This window comes from Lutra lutra, chromosome 1 (assembly GCF_902655055.1).
Source record: "Lutra lutra chromosome 1, mLutLut1.2, whole genome shotgun sequence".
Classification (NCBI taxonomy): domain Eukaryota; kingdom Metazoa; phylum Chordata; class Mammalia; order Carnivora; family Mustelidae; genus Lutra; species Lutra lutra.
In genome coordinates, this window is record NC_062278.1 from 82,936,379 (window position 1) to 82,950,975 (window position 14,597).

A 14,597-nucleotide genomic window follows, 5' to 3' on the forward strand; every position below is an offset into this window, starting at 1 on the left:
AGAAGCCCTTCCTGGCTCCCCCAGCCTAGATTCATCTCTGTCCTGGCACCCTGCTCTTCCTCTCAAAGCATTTACTGAAGTTTGTAATTATATGTTGATTTGAGTAAAATTTGTTTTCTTCCATATGCTAAATGCAGGCATGGATCCTGTCCATTTTGCTAACCAGTGCATGCCCAGCAACTACTCATAGCGAGTGTTCAATAAGATAGTGGAATGAATAAAAATGATCATCAATCAACAAGTCCTTTTCTCAGCCATTTATCTATGCAATTAGCCCATTTATTTCCACCACCAGGACTGTGCTTCGGGTTTTGATGATGCAGCTGATATTCCTGGTTTTTAACTTTGAAGTCCGATTTTTAAAAAAGTTTCAGTTTCCATTTTTCTTATGGTCTCATTGCTTTCATGTCAAAAGAGCATTATTTTTAATCAAAGAAACATTGTTTTTTTTGTGACTTCCAAAACTTTAAAACCAAGAGATTACCTTGGTTTCAGGGTAAACATACTTAGCATTGAGAACAAGTCATTCAGATTCTTGATTCTCAATTTAGCTAACTCTTTAGAAAGTAAAAAATAAGAATTTCAGGCAGGTGATGAAATAAAAAATAACATACCACATAATATTGTAAATATTTTCTTTTGCTTAATATAGATTTTCCTGGTAAATACCATCAGTTTTGCATTTGAAGATAAAAAAAGTTGATTCTTTGGAGTCTGTAGGCAACAAGTCAATAAATAATGGGAACTGTAATTGATAATATGAGATTTTGTTTCAAAACCAAATTTATGCTTACATTACTAGAAACTTATAAGAGCCTTCACTGATTTTTTATTTTCATATTTTACTATGCTTGACTTGGAGTTGGTTATTTTTTTCTCCTTCTAAACCCATAGAACATACGAATGTCAACTGTTTCATTTCTTTAGCCTCTGAGTAATTTCTTATTCAGTCAACTTCCTTGAATGGAATCTTCACTAACAAAGTTGGGTAAAGGAAACTGTAAGTTAGCTTAGGTTTAAAGGAATTACAGTTTACCTCTGCTGAAGAAATGAGTAGACACACCAACATTGGACAACACCTTACTTCCAAGCTTTGTGAAAATAAAACTCCCTCTTCTGCAAATGCGGAATACAGTCCAATACTTTTTTTTTTTCCGATTTTATTTATTATTTGACAGAGCAAGACACAGCAAGATAGGTAACACAAGCAGGGGGAGTGGGAGAGGGAGAAGCAGGCTTCCTGCTGAGCAGAGAGCCCAATGCAAGGCTCGATCCCAAGACTCTCGGATCATGACTCAAGTCGAAGGCAGACGCTTAAGGACTGAGCCACCCAGGCGCCTCAGTCCAGTACTCTTTAAAAAGATATACTTTCAAGATTCCTAACTAACCTTCATGTCAATTGGAGGAATCAACGTGTTTGCTCTATAGCTTTAGAAGTGGGGATATCCTTAGATATAGCAGCAAGCAGTGCTAGCTTCTCCCCTACCTTTAGTCTTCATTATCCAACCATCTACTAACCATCTCCACTTAGATATCTATTACATCTCAATCTTAACATGTCCAAAATTGCAGTTTCCCCTTGCTCCCAAAAGCCTGCTTCCCATAATCTGCACCATCTCAAAGACTGACAACTACATTCTTTTAATTGCTCAAGCTACAAAGTGACAGGTCATTCTTAGCTCTTCTGTTTCCCCCATACCCCAGATCCAATTCAGCAGCAAACCCTCTCAGCTCTACCTTCAACATGTGTCCAGAATCTAATCACATCATCACTGCCATGGTTACCACACTTGTTCATTCCCTAGACTATTAACTGATCTTGCTTTCGCTCTTGCCATCCTACAAGGTTCTGCTACACATAGCAGCCAGAATTATTCTTTTAAAATGTAAATTATATCGATTTTTATATCAAGGTTGAATCCACAGTCCCTACCATGGGCCTAAAAGGTATGAAATCTGGCTGCTCCTTTGACCTCTTCAGCAGAACGCTTTTGTTCATTCCACTCCAATCAAACCGGCTTTTCTGATTTTCTTCTAATATGCCAAATTTACCTCTACCTCAGAGCCTTTGCATAGGCTGTTCTGTTTACCTGGAATGTTCTTTCTCTAAATATCCTCATGGCTAGCTGCTATATCTTCTTCAGGCTTCTGCTTAAATATTTCCATTTAGGAAATGCCATTCCTGCATGGCACATCATTTTTAAAATTCACCTCATTCCCTTATTCACAGCTTAACACCTTAGCCAGAGTGACTATATATCTCAGTTTATCCAGGGCAGTCCTGGTTTCATCTGCATTGTCTTGACGTAATTATAGATGATTATTTTCAAAGTGTTCTTATTTGATAAATTATGTGGTTGTATACCCTTAGCATGTCTTATTTGTACAGCTTTCATCATCACCTGATACCACTTCTATCTCTTCCCATTAGAATGTTGATAAGAGTTGACCATTTTATTCTCTGCTATATCCCTAGCACTTAGAAGTGCCTAGAGCACATATTCAAATATGTGATAAATGAATGAATGAACAAATGAATGAATGAGTTGGGGTCATTAACTACCTGATTATCTTAAGTGTTCTCCTGGGAAGTAGGGAGGAAGAGATAAATAAGACATAGCTCCTATTCAATGTATAAGCTCCATCTGAGAGATTCTGTTTGAGTGGTCTTGTGTAGAGACTAGAAATATTTATTTTTAAAGTGGCTCAAGTAATTTTCAGGGATAGGTCAACCTGAAAACCTATGGCTCAGGAGTTATCTGCATAATGGAGGAGTCAAATGAAAGGCAGGCAGGCATCAAAACCATCCCTCTTCAGTGAATGGCAAGGGAAATCCAGTACCCAAATCACCATTTGAAGTTTAGACATCAACATGAAAACTTATACTATGTACATGATACTTCACAGTGTGGCTGGCCAGGACTACTGATGAGTTAAATTCCTAAATTCCATTTTTGTTACTGAGAAAAGTCTTGAGTATTGGCTTTGCAGAGCCTGAATGGCAAAAAGAGAAACTATTATGGGCTAAAATGTCTCATGATAATATAAATGAGGACAGGGAAGTTGCCCCACAGAGAACTGATTCTGGGACCTGATGAAATGAGCACTTGGACACAATTTATTTGCAAGGAACAGCTTTGGAACCAAACCAATTAGGGTACATACCCTAATTATATCCTTAAGATAAACTCACACCAGTATAAATGCTGTTAACTCAGATGAATCTCTGAACAAAATTTTCATCATCTTTAATTAATTGGGAATTCACTTTTTCAAAAAGTAAATGGCTTTTTTCCCCTTATTAAATGTAGATATGGGGCGCCTGGCTTTCTGCAGAAAGCAGGCTTTCTGCTCAGCTGGGAGCCTGCTTCCTCCTCTCTCTCTCTCTGCCTGCCTCTCTCCCTACTTGTGATCTCTGTCTGTCAAATAAATAAATAAATAAATAAATAAATCTTTAAAAATAAATATATAAAAAACTTTAAAAATAAATAAAAATAAATCTTTAAAAATAAAAATAGATATACTCCAAATAGAAACAACTGAGTTTCTTAACATGCTAAAGAATAATAACTCTAGATACTTCAAGAAATCTGCTGCTGGTAATTCTCTCCTCTGACAATATGAAGTTAGGCTTAACTCCTCATTATATATTCTTAGCACTTTGCCTGTATACCTCTATTCTAGCACTATCACCATAGTGTGTTTGTTTATTTTTCTATTTGGCCACACCCTGGAAGCCTCTTCCCTCCCAGTCTCCCAGCCCATCTCAAGTGTTTTAAAAGACTATGAACTTGGGGTGCCTGGGTGGCTCAGTGGGTTAAAGCCTCTGCCTTCGGCTCAGGTCATGATCCCAGGGTCCTGAAATCGAGCCCCGCATTGGGCTCTCTGCTCAGCGGGGAGCCTGCTTCCCTTCCTCTCTCTCTGCCTGCCTCTCTGCCTACTTGTGATCTCTGTCTGTCAAATAAATAAACAAAAAAATCTTTAAAAAAGGAAAAAAATTTCCTTTAAAAGACTATGAACTCACAGACACATGAAAAAGTGCTCAACATTACTCGGCATCAGGGAAATACAAATCAAAACCACAGTGAAATACCACCTCACACCAGTCAGAAAGGATGAAATTAACCAGTCAGGAAACCACAGGTGTTGGCAAGGATGCAGAGAAAGGGGAACCCTTCTACACTGTTGGTGGGAATGCAAGCTGGTGCAGCCACTCTGGAAAACAGCATGGAGGTTCCTCAAAAAGTTGAAAATAGAGCTATCCTAAGACCCAGCAATTGCACTACTGGGTATTTACCCTAAAGATACAAATGTAGTGATCCGAAGGGGCACATGCACCCAGAATGTTTATAGCAGCAATGTCCACAATTGTCAAACTATGGAAAGAGCCCAGATGTCCATCAACAGATGAATGAATAAAGAAGATGTGGTGTATATGTATGTATGTGTGTGTGTGTATGTATATACATATATACATACACACACACACATACATACATACACACAATGGAATACTACATAGCCATCAAAAAACACGAAATCTTGCCATTTGCAACAATGCAGATAGAACTAGAGGGTATTATGCTAAGCGAAACAAGTCAATCAGAGAAAGACAATTACTATATGATCTCTCGATATGAGGAATTTGAGAGGCAGGGTGGGGGATTGTGAGGGGAAAGGAGGGAAAAATGAAACAAGATGGGACTGGGGAGGGAGATAAACTGTTAAGAGACGCTTAATCTCAGGAAACAAACTGAGAGTTGCTGGAGGAGGGGGATAGGGATAGAGTGGCTGGGTGATGGTCACTGGGGAGGGTATGTGCTATGGTGAGTGCTGTGAAATATTTAAGACTGATGATTCACAGACTTGTACCTCTGAAAAAATTAATACATTATATGTTAATTTTTTAAAAAGACTGTGAACTCTTAAAGCTTACCTAGGGAATATCTTCAAAGTGAAGAATCCCTTGCTTTCTGAGATTCAGATTCAGAAAGTCTAGGATGGGGCTGGAGAATCTGCAGCAGACTTTCACAGGCCATCTGAATGGTCAGTTCACAGACTCTACTATAAGAAACAGACAGAGAGTAGGAACTATCTTAGTCATCATTGCATAACTAGTACCCGGCACACTTACACCCAATAAATGTATTCTAAATCAACTGAATGAATGATCCAGAAAACATCTGCGGACTTTTCTGAGGGAATCATTTTGTATAGACCCAAAACCAGTTAAATGAAACAGCACTTTGTGTGCTGTAGGAATTACTCAACAGGCCCCAAACTGAAGGGGAATTGAAGAGCATACTTGATTGTCATGCATCCTGTGACAGGAACAGTCCAGCAGATGATTAGGGAGTTGACAAATGCAAATGTTAGATAAACAGAATAGTTTATGATCTGGCATAAACATTTTAGAACTTATGCTATTCATATTTCATCTATTTAATTTTCTGCTAGGCCGAATATCCTCATCTTTCCCAGACAGAGGTACCTTACTGCTTCATTAGAGGTGGAGAAAGATGAGTTTCAAGAAAGAGGACATTTCAAAGGAGAAATATTTTTAAAACCTGAAATTGGTCCCTAAAGCGAATATTCTATCATTTTATGAAAATATGAATCGTAAGTGCACATTTATCAAAGCATGTTCATGTCTGACTCTGAATCGGCCTACCTCCGAGCTTTGAATTAATTCACCTTTAATTTGTGCTGATTAAATTTCTTACCTTTAGTTGCTCTGACATATTCTCTAGCAGCATTTTCCAATCTTTTCCCATCAACATCATATTCAAAACCCACTTGAGGTAAATAAATTCCAGCCAAAATCTTTTCTTGCTCTAGAATCCTAAGAGTGCAGCACTCCCTCCAAGGGAAATAGGAAATCTTTCTAAGTTCCAGGGGTTAACCCATTAATAAAAACATCAACACAAAATTTTCAATAACAGATTTTATGTTTAAAAACAGTAGTAATTCAGTTGCCTAGATAATAAGTTTGACTTTTCTTTCACTTTGAAGATAATAGATACATGCACTTACGAACTTCCTTTGAGTCAAAGAATTAAGTTGTCTTTATATAAACATAGTCAGAAAACATTATAGCCTGGACTTATCACTCACAGAGAAGGAACTGCCAGTCTACCGTTTATGCATGTTAGCTGCATTCTCCATGTAATTTCACTATAGCATTGCTAAGGTCTCTGTTTTCAAATCTTGGGTCTTTCATTGTGCTGAGTCACCTTAGTCACTGTTTCCTTCTTGATGTGGTAACCAGAAATGATTATCCTTCTACCAGAAGGATGTTGGGGAATTAACTATTACTAATAGTTGTGAAAACAGAAAACAACATATTGATACTTATACTTCATAGCATGTATTATGCTAATGAAAATGGGAAGTCTGGGGTCACTTGAAATTTCAAGGGAGTAGTTTTGGCTTTTTATGAAAAAATTGTTCATTGAAAGTACTCTACCAAACTGACCAGCCGTGCCAAGGCAAATCCAACAGACAAGGAAAAGAAATTACTGATAAAAGGAATACATGGAAAGGAAATTAAAATATTTTAATGCTATATTTAAAAAGAATTAGGGGCACCTGGGTGGCTCAGTGGGTTAAGCCGCTGCCTTTGGCTCAGGTCATGATCTCAGGGTCCTGGGATCGAGCCCCGCATCGGGCTCTCTGCTCAGCAGGGAGCCTGCTTCCTCCTCTCTCTCTGCCTGCCTCTCTGCCCGCTTGTGATCTCTCTCTGTCAAATAAATAAATAAAATCTTTAAAAAAAAAATAAAAAGAATTAAATGGCTTAGGGCCATAGAAAGTATACACTACATATGGCATTTATTTATTTACTTATGTAAATAAGTAAATAAATTAGTTTTTTTTGTTTATTATTATGTATTAGTATATGTATTAGTTTATTAGCTAAGAACATGTCTAGCTATACATAACAGAAAACAAACTAAATTGGGGTTACAATGAGTTCCAGGGTAGACAGTCTAGGACTACCATAGCAGCTTCAAGATGTCATGAATGACACAGACTCCTATCTTTCTGCTCCAGAATCCCTAGCTTGTGGATCCCATCTTTATATTTCCCACATTATGTTCACATTTTGTCATGAGGCTCCATCTCCATCCCATGGTAGTATTCTAGGAGGAAGAAGAAGAAATGGAAGGTGTGTCTATGTATGTTAAGGAAAAGAAATGCTTTTCTAGAAATCATCATATGTCCAGAACTATATGCTATGGCTTATAAGTGTATGGGATCTTGGAAAATGAGTTTTTTTGGTTAGGCACATTGCTAGCCCTCTGCCCACTCACTCCCAAAGTATCAGGCTCTTTCTAAGGAAGGGGAATAAGTAGTATCTGCTGCCCCTTTTCATACAAGGAATACATTCATCTCCTCCCTAAGAGGAACAAACTCAGAGTCTCGCATCCAGTTACTATAATGAGCTCAGAGGCCAGGATCTAGAAGTTCCAATGATATGGAGTACTCCCAACAACTGTGTGGCTCTTCATGCTCTGGCAACCAACTTTTAAAGAAAAGTTTTTTGCCTCAATACTCCTAAAATAATGGTAGATAGGCAAAGTACAGGATATTGGTAAAAGTCCCATTCAGGAAAGGGGAAAATGAGAAACACACAGTGGTCACTGGTCCATAGAACATCTCCAATCCTGTTGGATAACTAGAAATGTATGCTCTTGGTCAGTTAATCTGTCAGTTCCTGATTCTGTTCTATAGGAGGACCTTCCAATTCCATTTCTTCCAGGGGTCACATTTGAAGTGAACCTTGTAGAAAATACCTTCTCTGGAGTAGTAAAACTTTAACAGTCTGAGCAGCTAGATCCAAGAGTCGTGAGTCCAGAAGGTGCCATTTTTCTCTTTGGGGCAATTGACATTCTGAAAGTCATAGTGGAAAAGCTGAGAACTAGCTAGAGTTTTCAACTGCCTCAAGAGACATGGGTAGGGAATGGAAGGTGAAAAATTTGTGTTCAGGGCCTAAGAAAGAAAGACTTTAAACTGGAATTCCAAAGGGCTACACTCTGGAAGTAACTTTTAACTATTAATCCCTGGAATAAGGTGGTCTACCCTTAGTCCAAGTGACCCCCATTGAACCACACCTTCTCATATTTGTATTCATGGTCTCCTGTGGGTCCCTCCCATGTAGAGGCTGAGCTTGTCATGTGCCTTGTTCTAGTGATGGACACATTAATAAGCATGATGTAAGCAAAAGCTTGCTTATTGAGGCTTGTCCTCTTGGACTGCTTCCTCTTGGAATCCTAAGATTATCATGCTGTGAGGAAGCCCAAATGAATCCTGAGGACAAGGCTTACAGAGAAAAACTAGGGAATCCAGCCAATAGCCAGAACAGAGGCCTAAGACATATGGCCCTAGATGAGCCAGGCCCAGCAATCTGAACCACCCCAGTTGAGACCCTAGGCATCACCAAGCAGAATTGAGCCACATGCCCTATGTGCTGCCTGAATTCCTAAGCCAGAGAATCCAGAATCATGGGCAAATAAGAACTGTTATTCTAAATCACTAAGTCTTGGGGTGGTTTGTACACAGCAATAAATAACTGAACTGTTATGAAAATAAAAATAATGTATAACTTATTGGTGGGAGAGAATAGAATTAAAAATATTTAATCCAAAAGAAGGCATGAAATGTAAGGACCATAGAACAGATGAGACAAAGACCAAATAGTAAAAATGGTAGATTTAAACTTAGATACTTGCTTCTAGGTAACTCCATGTAGGAGTAGGCACAGACCAAGATATTGTCTTAATACAGCTGTATAAGCCTGAAAATTCTATCTTACTTATTAATGTCTGAATTCTGTCCATATCATTACTATCTTAGTTGAATGGCCATGACTTGATGCAATTTGAAATAAGCCTGCTGGGGAGGTACTACCCTTAATCTATTTTTTGCTGGTATTTCACCCAATCTGGTTTAGAAGAGTTTAAGAAAGCTTGAAACCATTATCTCTACTACTACTGCTGCTTAGCTACTATTTTTATAGGCTTTCATGTTTTGTAAGGTAATAGTTGGCTTTTTCAACCCAGAAACTCTCCGAATTATGGAATTTAGTCGGTTTAGATTTCAGGCCACCGGCAGAGAGCATCTCTTCGCAAGCAGTGTTCCCTTCTCCCTTTCTGCCAGCTACTGGGGGATATAGCCATAATTAACTTTGAGCAAGAGGGTCTTTCTCCTCCGATATATAGCGATTATATGAATTTAACGTAGTGCCTCTACTTCCGTCACTGAAATTCAATATAGGAAGGGCATTTTATAGTCCAGAAACTATAGCAAAGACATTTATAGACCAAGACATTTTATAGTCCAGAAACTATAGCAAATTCACATGCGGTGTATATTTTAAACACGAATAGATGGTGTTCTGCAAGTTCCATGAAAAGAGGCATGGCGTCCGAGTTGATCAGGGCTGTAGCCTAAACCTAGTTGCATGCCTGGCACGGAACAGACATTCGACAAACATTTGTTGAATGAATAAATTAGTCATTACGGTACTTAAGAGCTTTCCAGAACAGATTCGCGCTTCTACTGTCAAAGCCCCAAAGCCGAGTTTCCCTTCTGTCAGGCTACGTTCCCCCGAAACAGGCGCGCTAGCGACCGGCGGCGGACAGGCTGCCGACTCGGGTGCGCGGCTGGGCCACCCGTCAGGCTTGGGGCGGGCGACCCCGTCTGGCCACAGCGGCTGTAGCAGCCATTTGCCTCCCGTCGGGGTCCCGCGGCGTCAAGGGCAGGAGGCGTTTTGTGAGGAGACAAAGCCAACCGCACAGAAACGGCTCGTTCCGTCTCACGTCCTCTCTCGGGTGCCTGGGTTTCCTCGGAACACAGTGACCCTCCGTGTGTCTGCGGGCAGGTAGAGCCTGCGCCACGCGGCCCACACTTCCCCTCCTCACAGCCGCGCGCTCCCCAACGCGCGCAGACCTGAACTCGCTGGTACCCAGCCGGCGCGCGGAAGGACACGCCCCCTCGCGGGAACACGCGGCCATCGCACGCACACTTCGCGCGCCTCCCTGCAAGCGAGCGCGCACGCGCACGTGGGGCGGGCCTCCTGCGCGGCACCCATTGAGCGCCCGGCCCTCTCACCCCACCCCTCTTCCCCGGCTGCTCAGGCTCCGCCTCCGCGACGGGACAGCCGAGAGGAGGCGACCGGAAGCCACTTTAAAGCAGAGCTCCCGGTGACAGGCGAGAGAGCTGGTTCGGCAGTGCGGTCGCTGTTTTCTGCACTCCCGGCGGCGGAATGGCCCGTGCGCTGCTCGTCGCGTCTCCGGCCTGCGACCCTTAGACGCCCAAGCCCGCTCTCCGCGCCAGTCCTCCCGCGCGGACGCTGCCAGCGAGCCTGCGGTGCGGCGGCGACTCGGCTCCTGTGGTCGCTTCTCTCAGGCTGCTCGATCAGGTGAAGGGCTCCGGGTGGGCTCTGAGGGGTGGGCGAGAGACCCTAGCTGGGATGGCGGGCGCGGACGGTGGCGCCGGCCTCGCAGTCTTTCGGGGATCTAGGGTGATTGATATTTAGACTGTGCGCTTTTTTTCTGCCGAATTCATTCGGATCCAGTCAGTATCGGGGTGGGATTGGCTTACACTTATTAATCACTTACGGCCTCGGGCAGGTGTATAAATCGGAGGGAGACACCGAAGGGTTTAGTCGCGGTCGCCGGCGTCTCCGGGTTCCCACTTGGTCTGGGTGGGCGCGGGGGGCGCGTCTATGCGGCCTCCCCCGCCGGGCGAACCCCGAGCGCTCTGAGGCGGAGGAGCAGTTCGCAGATCCAGGGGCCGGGCACGGCAGCTGAGGGGAGCCTTCCGGCAGACCCGCGTTCCGGCTGCAGCCCAGAAGTTTGCAGGCTGTTTTCAGATCAACTTTGAAGGCGCAGAAGTGTTCGCCCGTTTCCTCGCCGCCACCCCGAGAGGCGCCGACCGCGTTTCCCCTTGCACCTCTCGGCTCATTTCTGCGAGCCTCCGAGACTGGCAGGACGATCCTCTCGGGAAGGTCGTTTGAGGAGGCGAGGTAGAAATTAACTGTGGAAGGCGCCGTGAGGAGCTTCTGAGATGGAGGGAAGCCTGGGCGGGGGCGGGGGGCGCTCGTAGGGACCAGGCTGCAGCGAGGGTTCGGGGGCGCTCGGGTGCCTGCCGAGGGGCATTGAGGGGGTGGGATGCTCCGGAACGCCGGGAATTGGCCGAGCGGGGCGGCGCCTCAGCTGCGCTGGGCGGAGTTGGCCCGGCTCGGGGGGCGGAGCTGCGAAAACCGCCGCGGCCGGCAGGAGGCGTCTCTCGGACCCGGGCTCGGCGTCCCGGAGTCGCGTCGCGGTTGGTCGACGAGGAGTCCTGAGTTTGCAGAGGGTGGTTTCCGCGCTCGGTGCCAGCGGCCGGGAGTCCCGGAGGACGGGGGACATCACGAGGCGAGGGGTGGAGCGGTAGGTCGCCTGCAGCGGGGGGCCGGAGGAAGTGTCCTTCCAATCTTTATTTTTCTGTTATGCAAACTAATTGAGGAACTAGGTTCTAGTGACTTCCCCACTCCAGCCACTCCTCTGTTCTCTGCTTTCTTTCCGAGCCTAGCGAAGGGCAATAACAGGAAAAGTTATAGTGTGTGTGTATGTGTGTGTGTATACACCTCTATAAATGAAATTGGTCCAGTGTCTCTTTTCCCTTGATTGGAGGTGATAGGAATGGCGTGCGCGCGCGCACACACACGCCAGGGAAGACACAAGCGGGTTTAGTGTGGTGGAGAGGGAATACCACAATCTGTGCCAATTGTGCCTTGAGGCAAGATCACCGAGTGATGAATAATAACGCCTGGCTTGGCTGCTTTCCAGTTGATTTATGTCTTATGTCAAGTCCCTCCTTGTGAAGCTTTCCCTAACAATGCCAGCTCACACTGAACTCTTTCTGCCTTTTTCTTTTGTACTTACCGTGTGCATTAACACCTGGTTATATACAGTTGAGCATTGAGGAACAGGGGTTTGAACTTTCCGGGGTCGCCTGTATGCGGATTTTGTACAGTACTATGAACATGTTTTCTCTTTCCTGCAATATTCTCAATAACATTTTCTTTTCTTTAGCTTACTTTGTTGTAAGAATACAGTATATAATACATATAACACAAAACGTGTTAATCAACTGTTAATTCTGGTCGGCAGTAGGCTATTAGTAGTTAAGTTTTTCGAGAGGCAAAAAGTTACAAGCAGATTTTTCCAGGAGTGAGTTCCCTGAACCGTCCCCACTCCCGCCTAGTTCAAGGGTTAGCTGTACTGTGTTTTTGTTTATTTCTGAGTTTGTTCATTATGAATGTTCTATACATAGATTCATGAATCTCTCCAATGAGATCTTTAATACTTGTTATTCTGGGTAGTCAGTTTTATCATTCTGTTGTTGACCTATAAAGGCTAACAGAACTAGTCATTTAACAGGTGCATTTTCTTCAGTGATTCGGTTAAAAAATATTATAGAGCACCCACCGTGTGCATTGTGCTAGGCATGGTACTGATCAATTGGGAGGAGTATTTGATGAAGTCATGGGCCCTAACATCAATGATCTCTTATTCTTTTAGTCAGTTGGCCAAGAGAGAAGATTAATTGCTCATCACCAGCTCTTCCATCTCGTACAATGCTTAGTAAATATTTTCAGAATTGGTTAATGAATGTTAGACTGTGGAGAAGACACTGTCATTTTACAAAGTTTTCTTTGCTTTTTACTTTAGGTTTTAGTTTTCTGATTCTTTGAAGACAGCACTTTTTTTGGTCTCAGTAGTTCATTAGGAAACACATACATTTGGTGTGTGTTTTTTATTCTTGTATTATTTTTCTATAACATGCCTTCATTTGTTTTAACAGATAAAATCATATATGTAACTTTTCTGAAGACAAGGATAAGGAGGCCCTTTCTAAATTATGAAGTTGTGTTTTGGTTTTTAAGACAGCGTATAGTGGTTGCTGCTGATGTAGCTTCTGTTGCTAAACAAGCAACTGGTATTCTTCCTCCAATAGTGGTAATGTTTTGGGGATTGTAAAAGGTAGACCCTTAACATCCTGGGGGAATATATTGGAATTTAGAAACACTTCAGCATTTTGCTGGCTTTCTTTGAGAGCCCCTGTTTCTTGACTATATCCTCATGCTTTTAAATTCACTCACTATTTAACTTTGAAGTTTATCCTTCATTTGGTGAACTTTTTTTTTTTTTTTAAACAAAGAAACAGGTTTTGTCACCTCTTGGGATCGGTGATAAAGAAACAACTGTGAAGAGAACCACAAAGCAGAGATGTGGTTTCCCTGTTGTCATCCGTTAGCCACACTTATTTTTACCCCTCACCTCCCACCACACTCTAGATTTACAGTAAAAATTCATACCCCAGCAGAATTACCAATTGTATATTGTCCACAAATAAATGTCAAGAGCCTGTTGGAAGGTTTACCTTTACCTGCTGTGGGCTTTTGAATAGCCTTGGCTTCTTTGGAGCCTTAATTTCTCAATAAAATTTAAAATTAACTCATAAAGATGAAATATGGTATAAGACAAGTGACCTCATGGACTTAGTCACAGACTGAAACAAAACATTTTGATGAATGAATGGGAACCAGTTGTTGTCAGCTTGTAAATGATCATCTTCTTTCCTTTCCTGGTAGGATTTTTAGACTCTGAGGAACAGTTGGAGCTAATCCACACCATGGAAATGGAAACCACTGAACCTGAGCCAGACTGTGTAGTGCAGCCTCCCTCTCCTCCTGATGATTTTTCATGCCAAATGAGACTGTCTGAGAAGATCACTCCATTGAAGACTTGTTTTAAGAAAAAGGAGCAAAAGAGATTGGGAACTGGAGCCCTGAGGTCTTTGAGGCCCATTTTAAATACTTTGCTAGAATCTGGCTCACTTGATGGTGTTTTCAGATCTAGAAACCAGAGTGCAGATGAGAGCAGCTTACATGAACCTATTGTGAAAAAACCCCTGGAAATCAGTCCATCATGTCCACCAGCAGAAAATAGTATGTCTGTTCTGATTCCTGATGGGACAAGTGTTGGGGGCCAAATACCAGAAGCCCATGCTTCCACTGATGCTCCAGAACAAGTGGTTCCAATCCAGGATCACAGCTTTCCACCTGAAACTCTTAGTGGGACGGTAGCAGATTCTACAGCAGGGCACTTCCAGACTGACCTTTTGCATTCAGTTTCAAGTGATGTTCCTGCTAGTCCTGACTGCATAGACAAAGTTATGGATTACATTCCAGGAGTTTTCCAAGACAACAGTTTTACAATCCAATACATTTTGGACACCAGTGATAAGTTGAGTACTGAGCTCTTTCAGGACAAAAGTGAAGAGGCTTCCCTTGACCTTGTGTTTGAGCTGGTAAACCAGCTACAGTACCATACTCACCAGGAGAACGGAATTGAAATTTGCATGGACTTTTTGCAAGGCACTTGTATTTATGGCAGGGATTGTTTGAAGCACCACACGGTGTTGCCATATCATTGGCAGATCAAGAGGACAACTACTCAAAAATGGCAGAGTGTATCCACTGATTCCCAGGAGCACTTGGAAAGATTTTACTGTAACCCAGAGAATGACAGAATGAGAATGAAGTATGG

At 42.7% G+C, this 14,597-nt stretch overlaps 1 protein-coding gene across 3 annotated transcripts in view; it reads left to right on the forward strand.

The window, feature by feature from the left end:
- The first annotated feature begins 10,164 nt into the window (after positions 1-10,164).
- Positions 10,165-14,597, forward strand: part of TIPARP (TCDD inducible poly(ADP-ribose) polymerase) — a 29,931-nt gene continuing 25,498 nt past the window's right edge. Inside the window, exons 1-3 of one of the 3 annotated variants that reach the window (XM_047728719.1) lie at positions 10,165-10,420; positions 12,850-12,912; positions 13,640-14,597. In XM_047728719.1, coding sequence (XP_047584675.1) covers positions 13,681-14,597 — 917 coding nt within the window. In that variant the 5' untranslated portion in view covers positions 10,165-10,420; positions 12,850-12,912; positions 13,640-13,680. Of the gene's footprint in view, positions 10,421-11,169; positions 11,433-12,849; positions 12,913-13,639 lie in introns of those variants that run through there. The other 2 variants (XM_047728713.1, XM_047728723.1) reach the window with 2 other exon arrangements.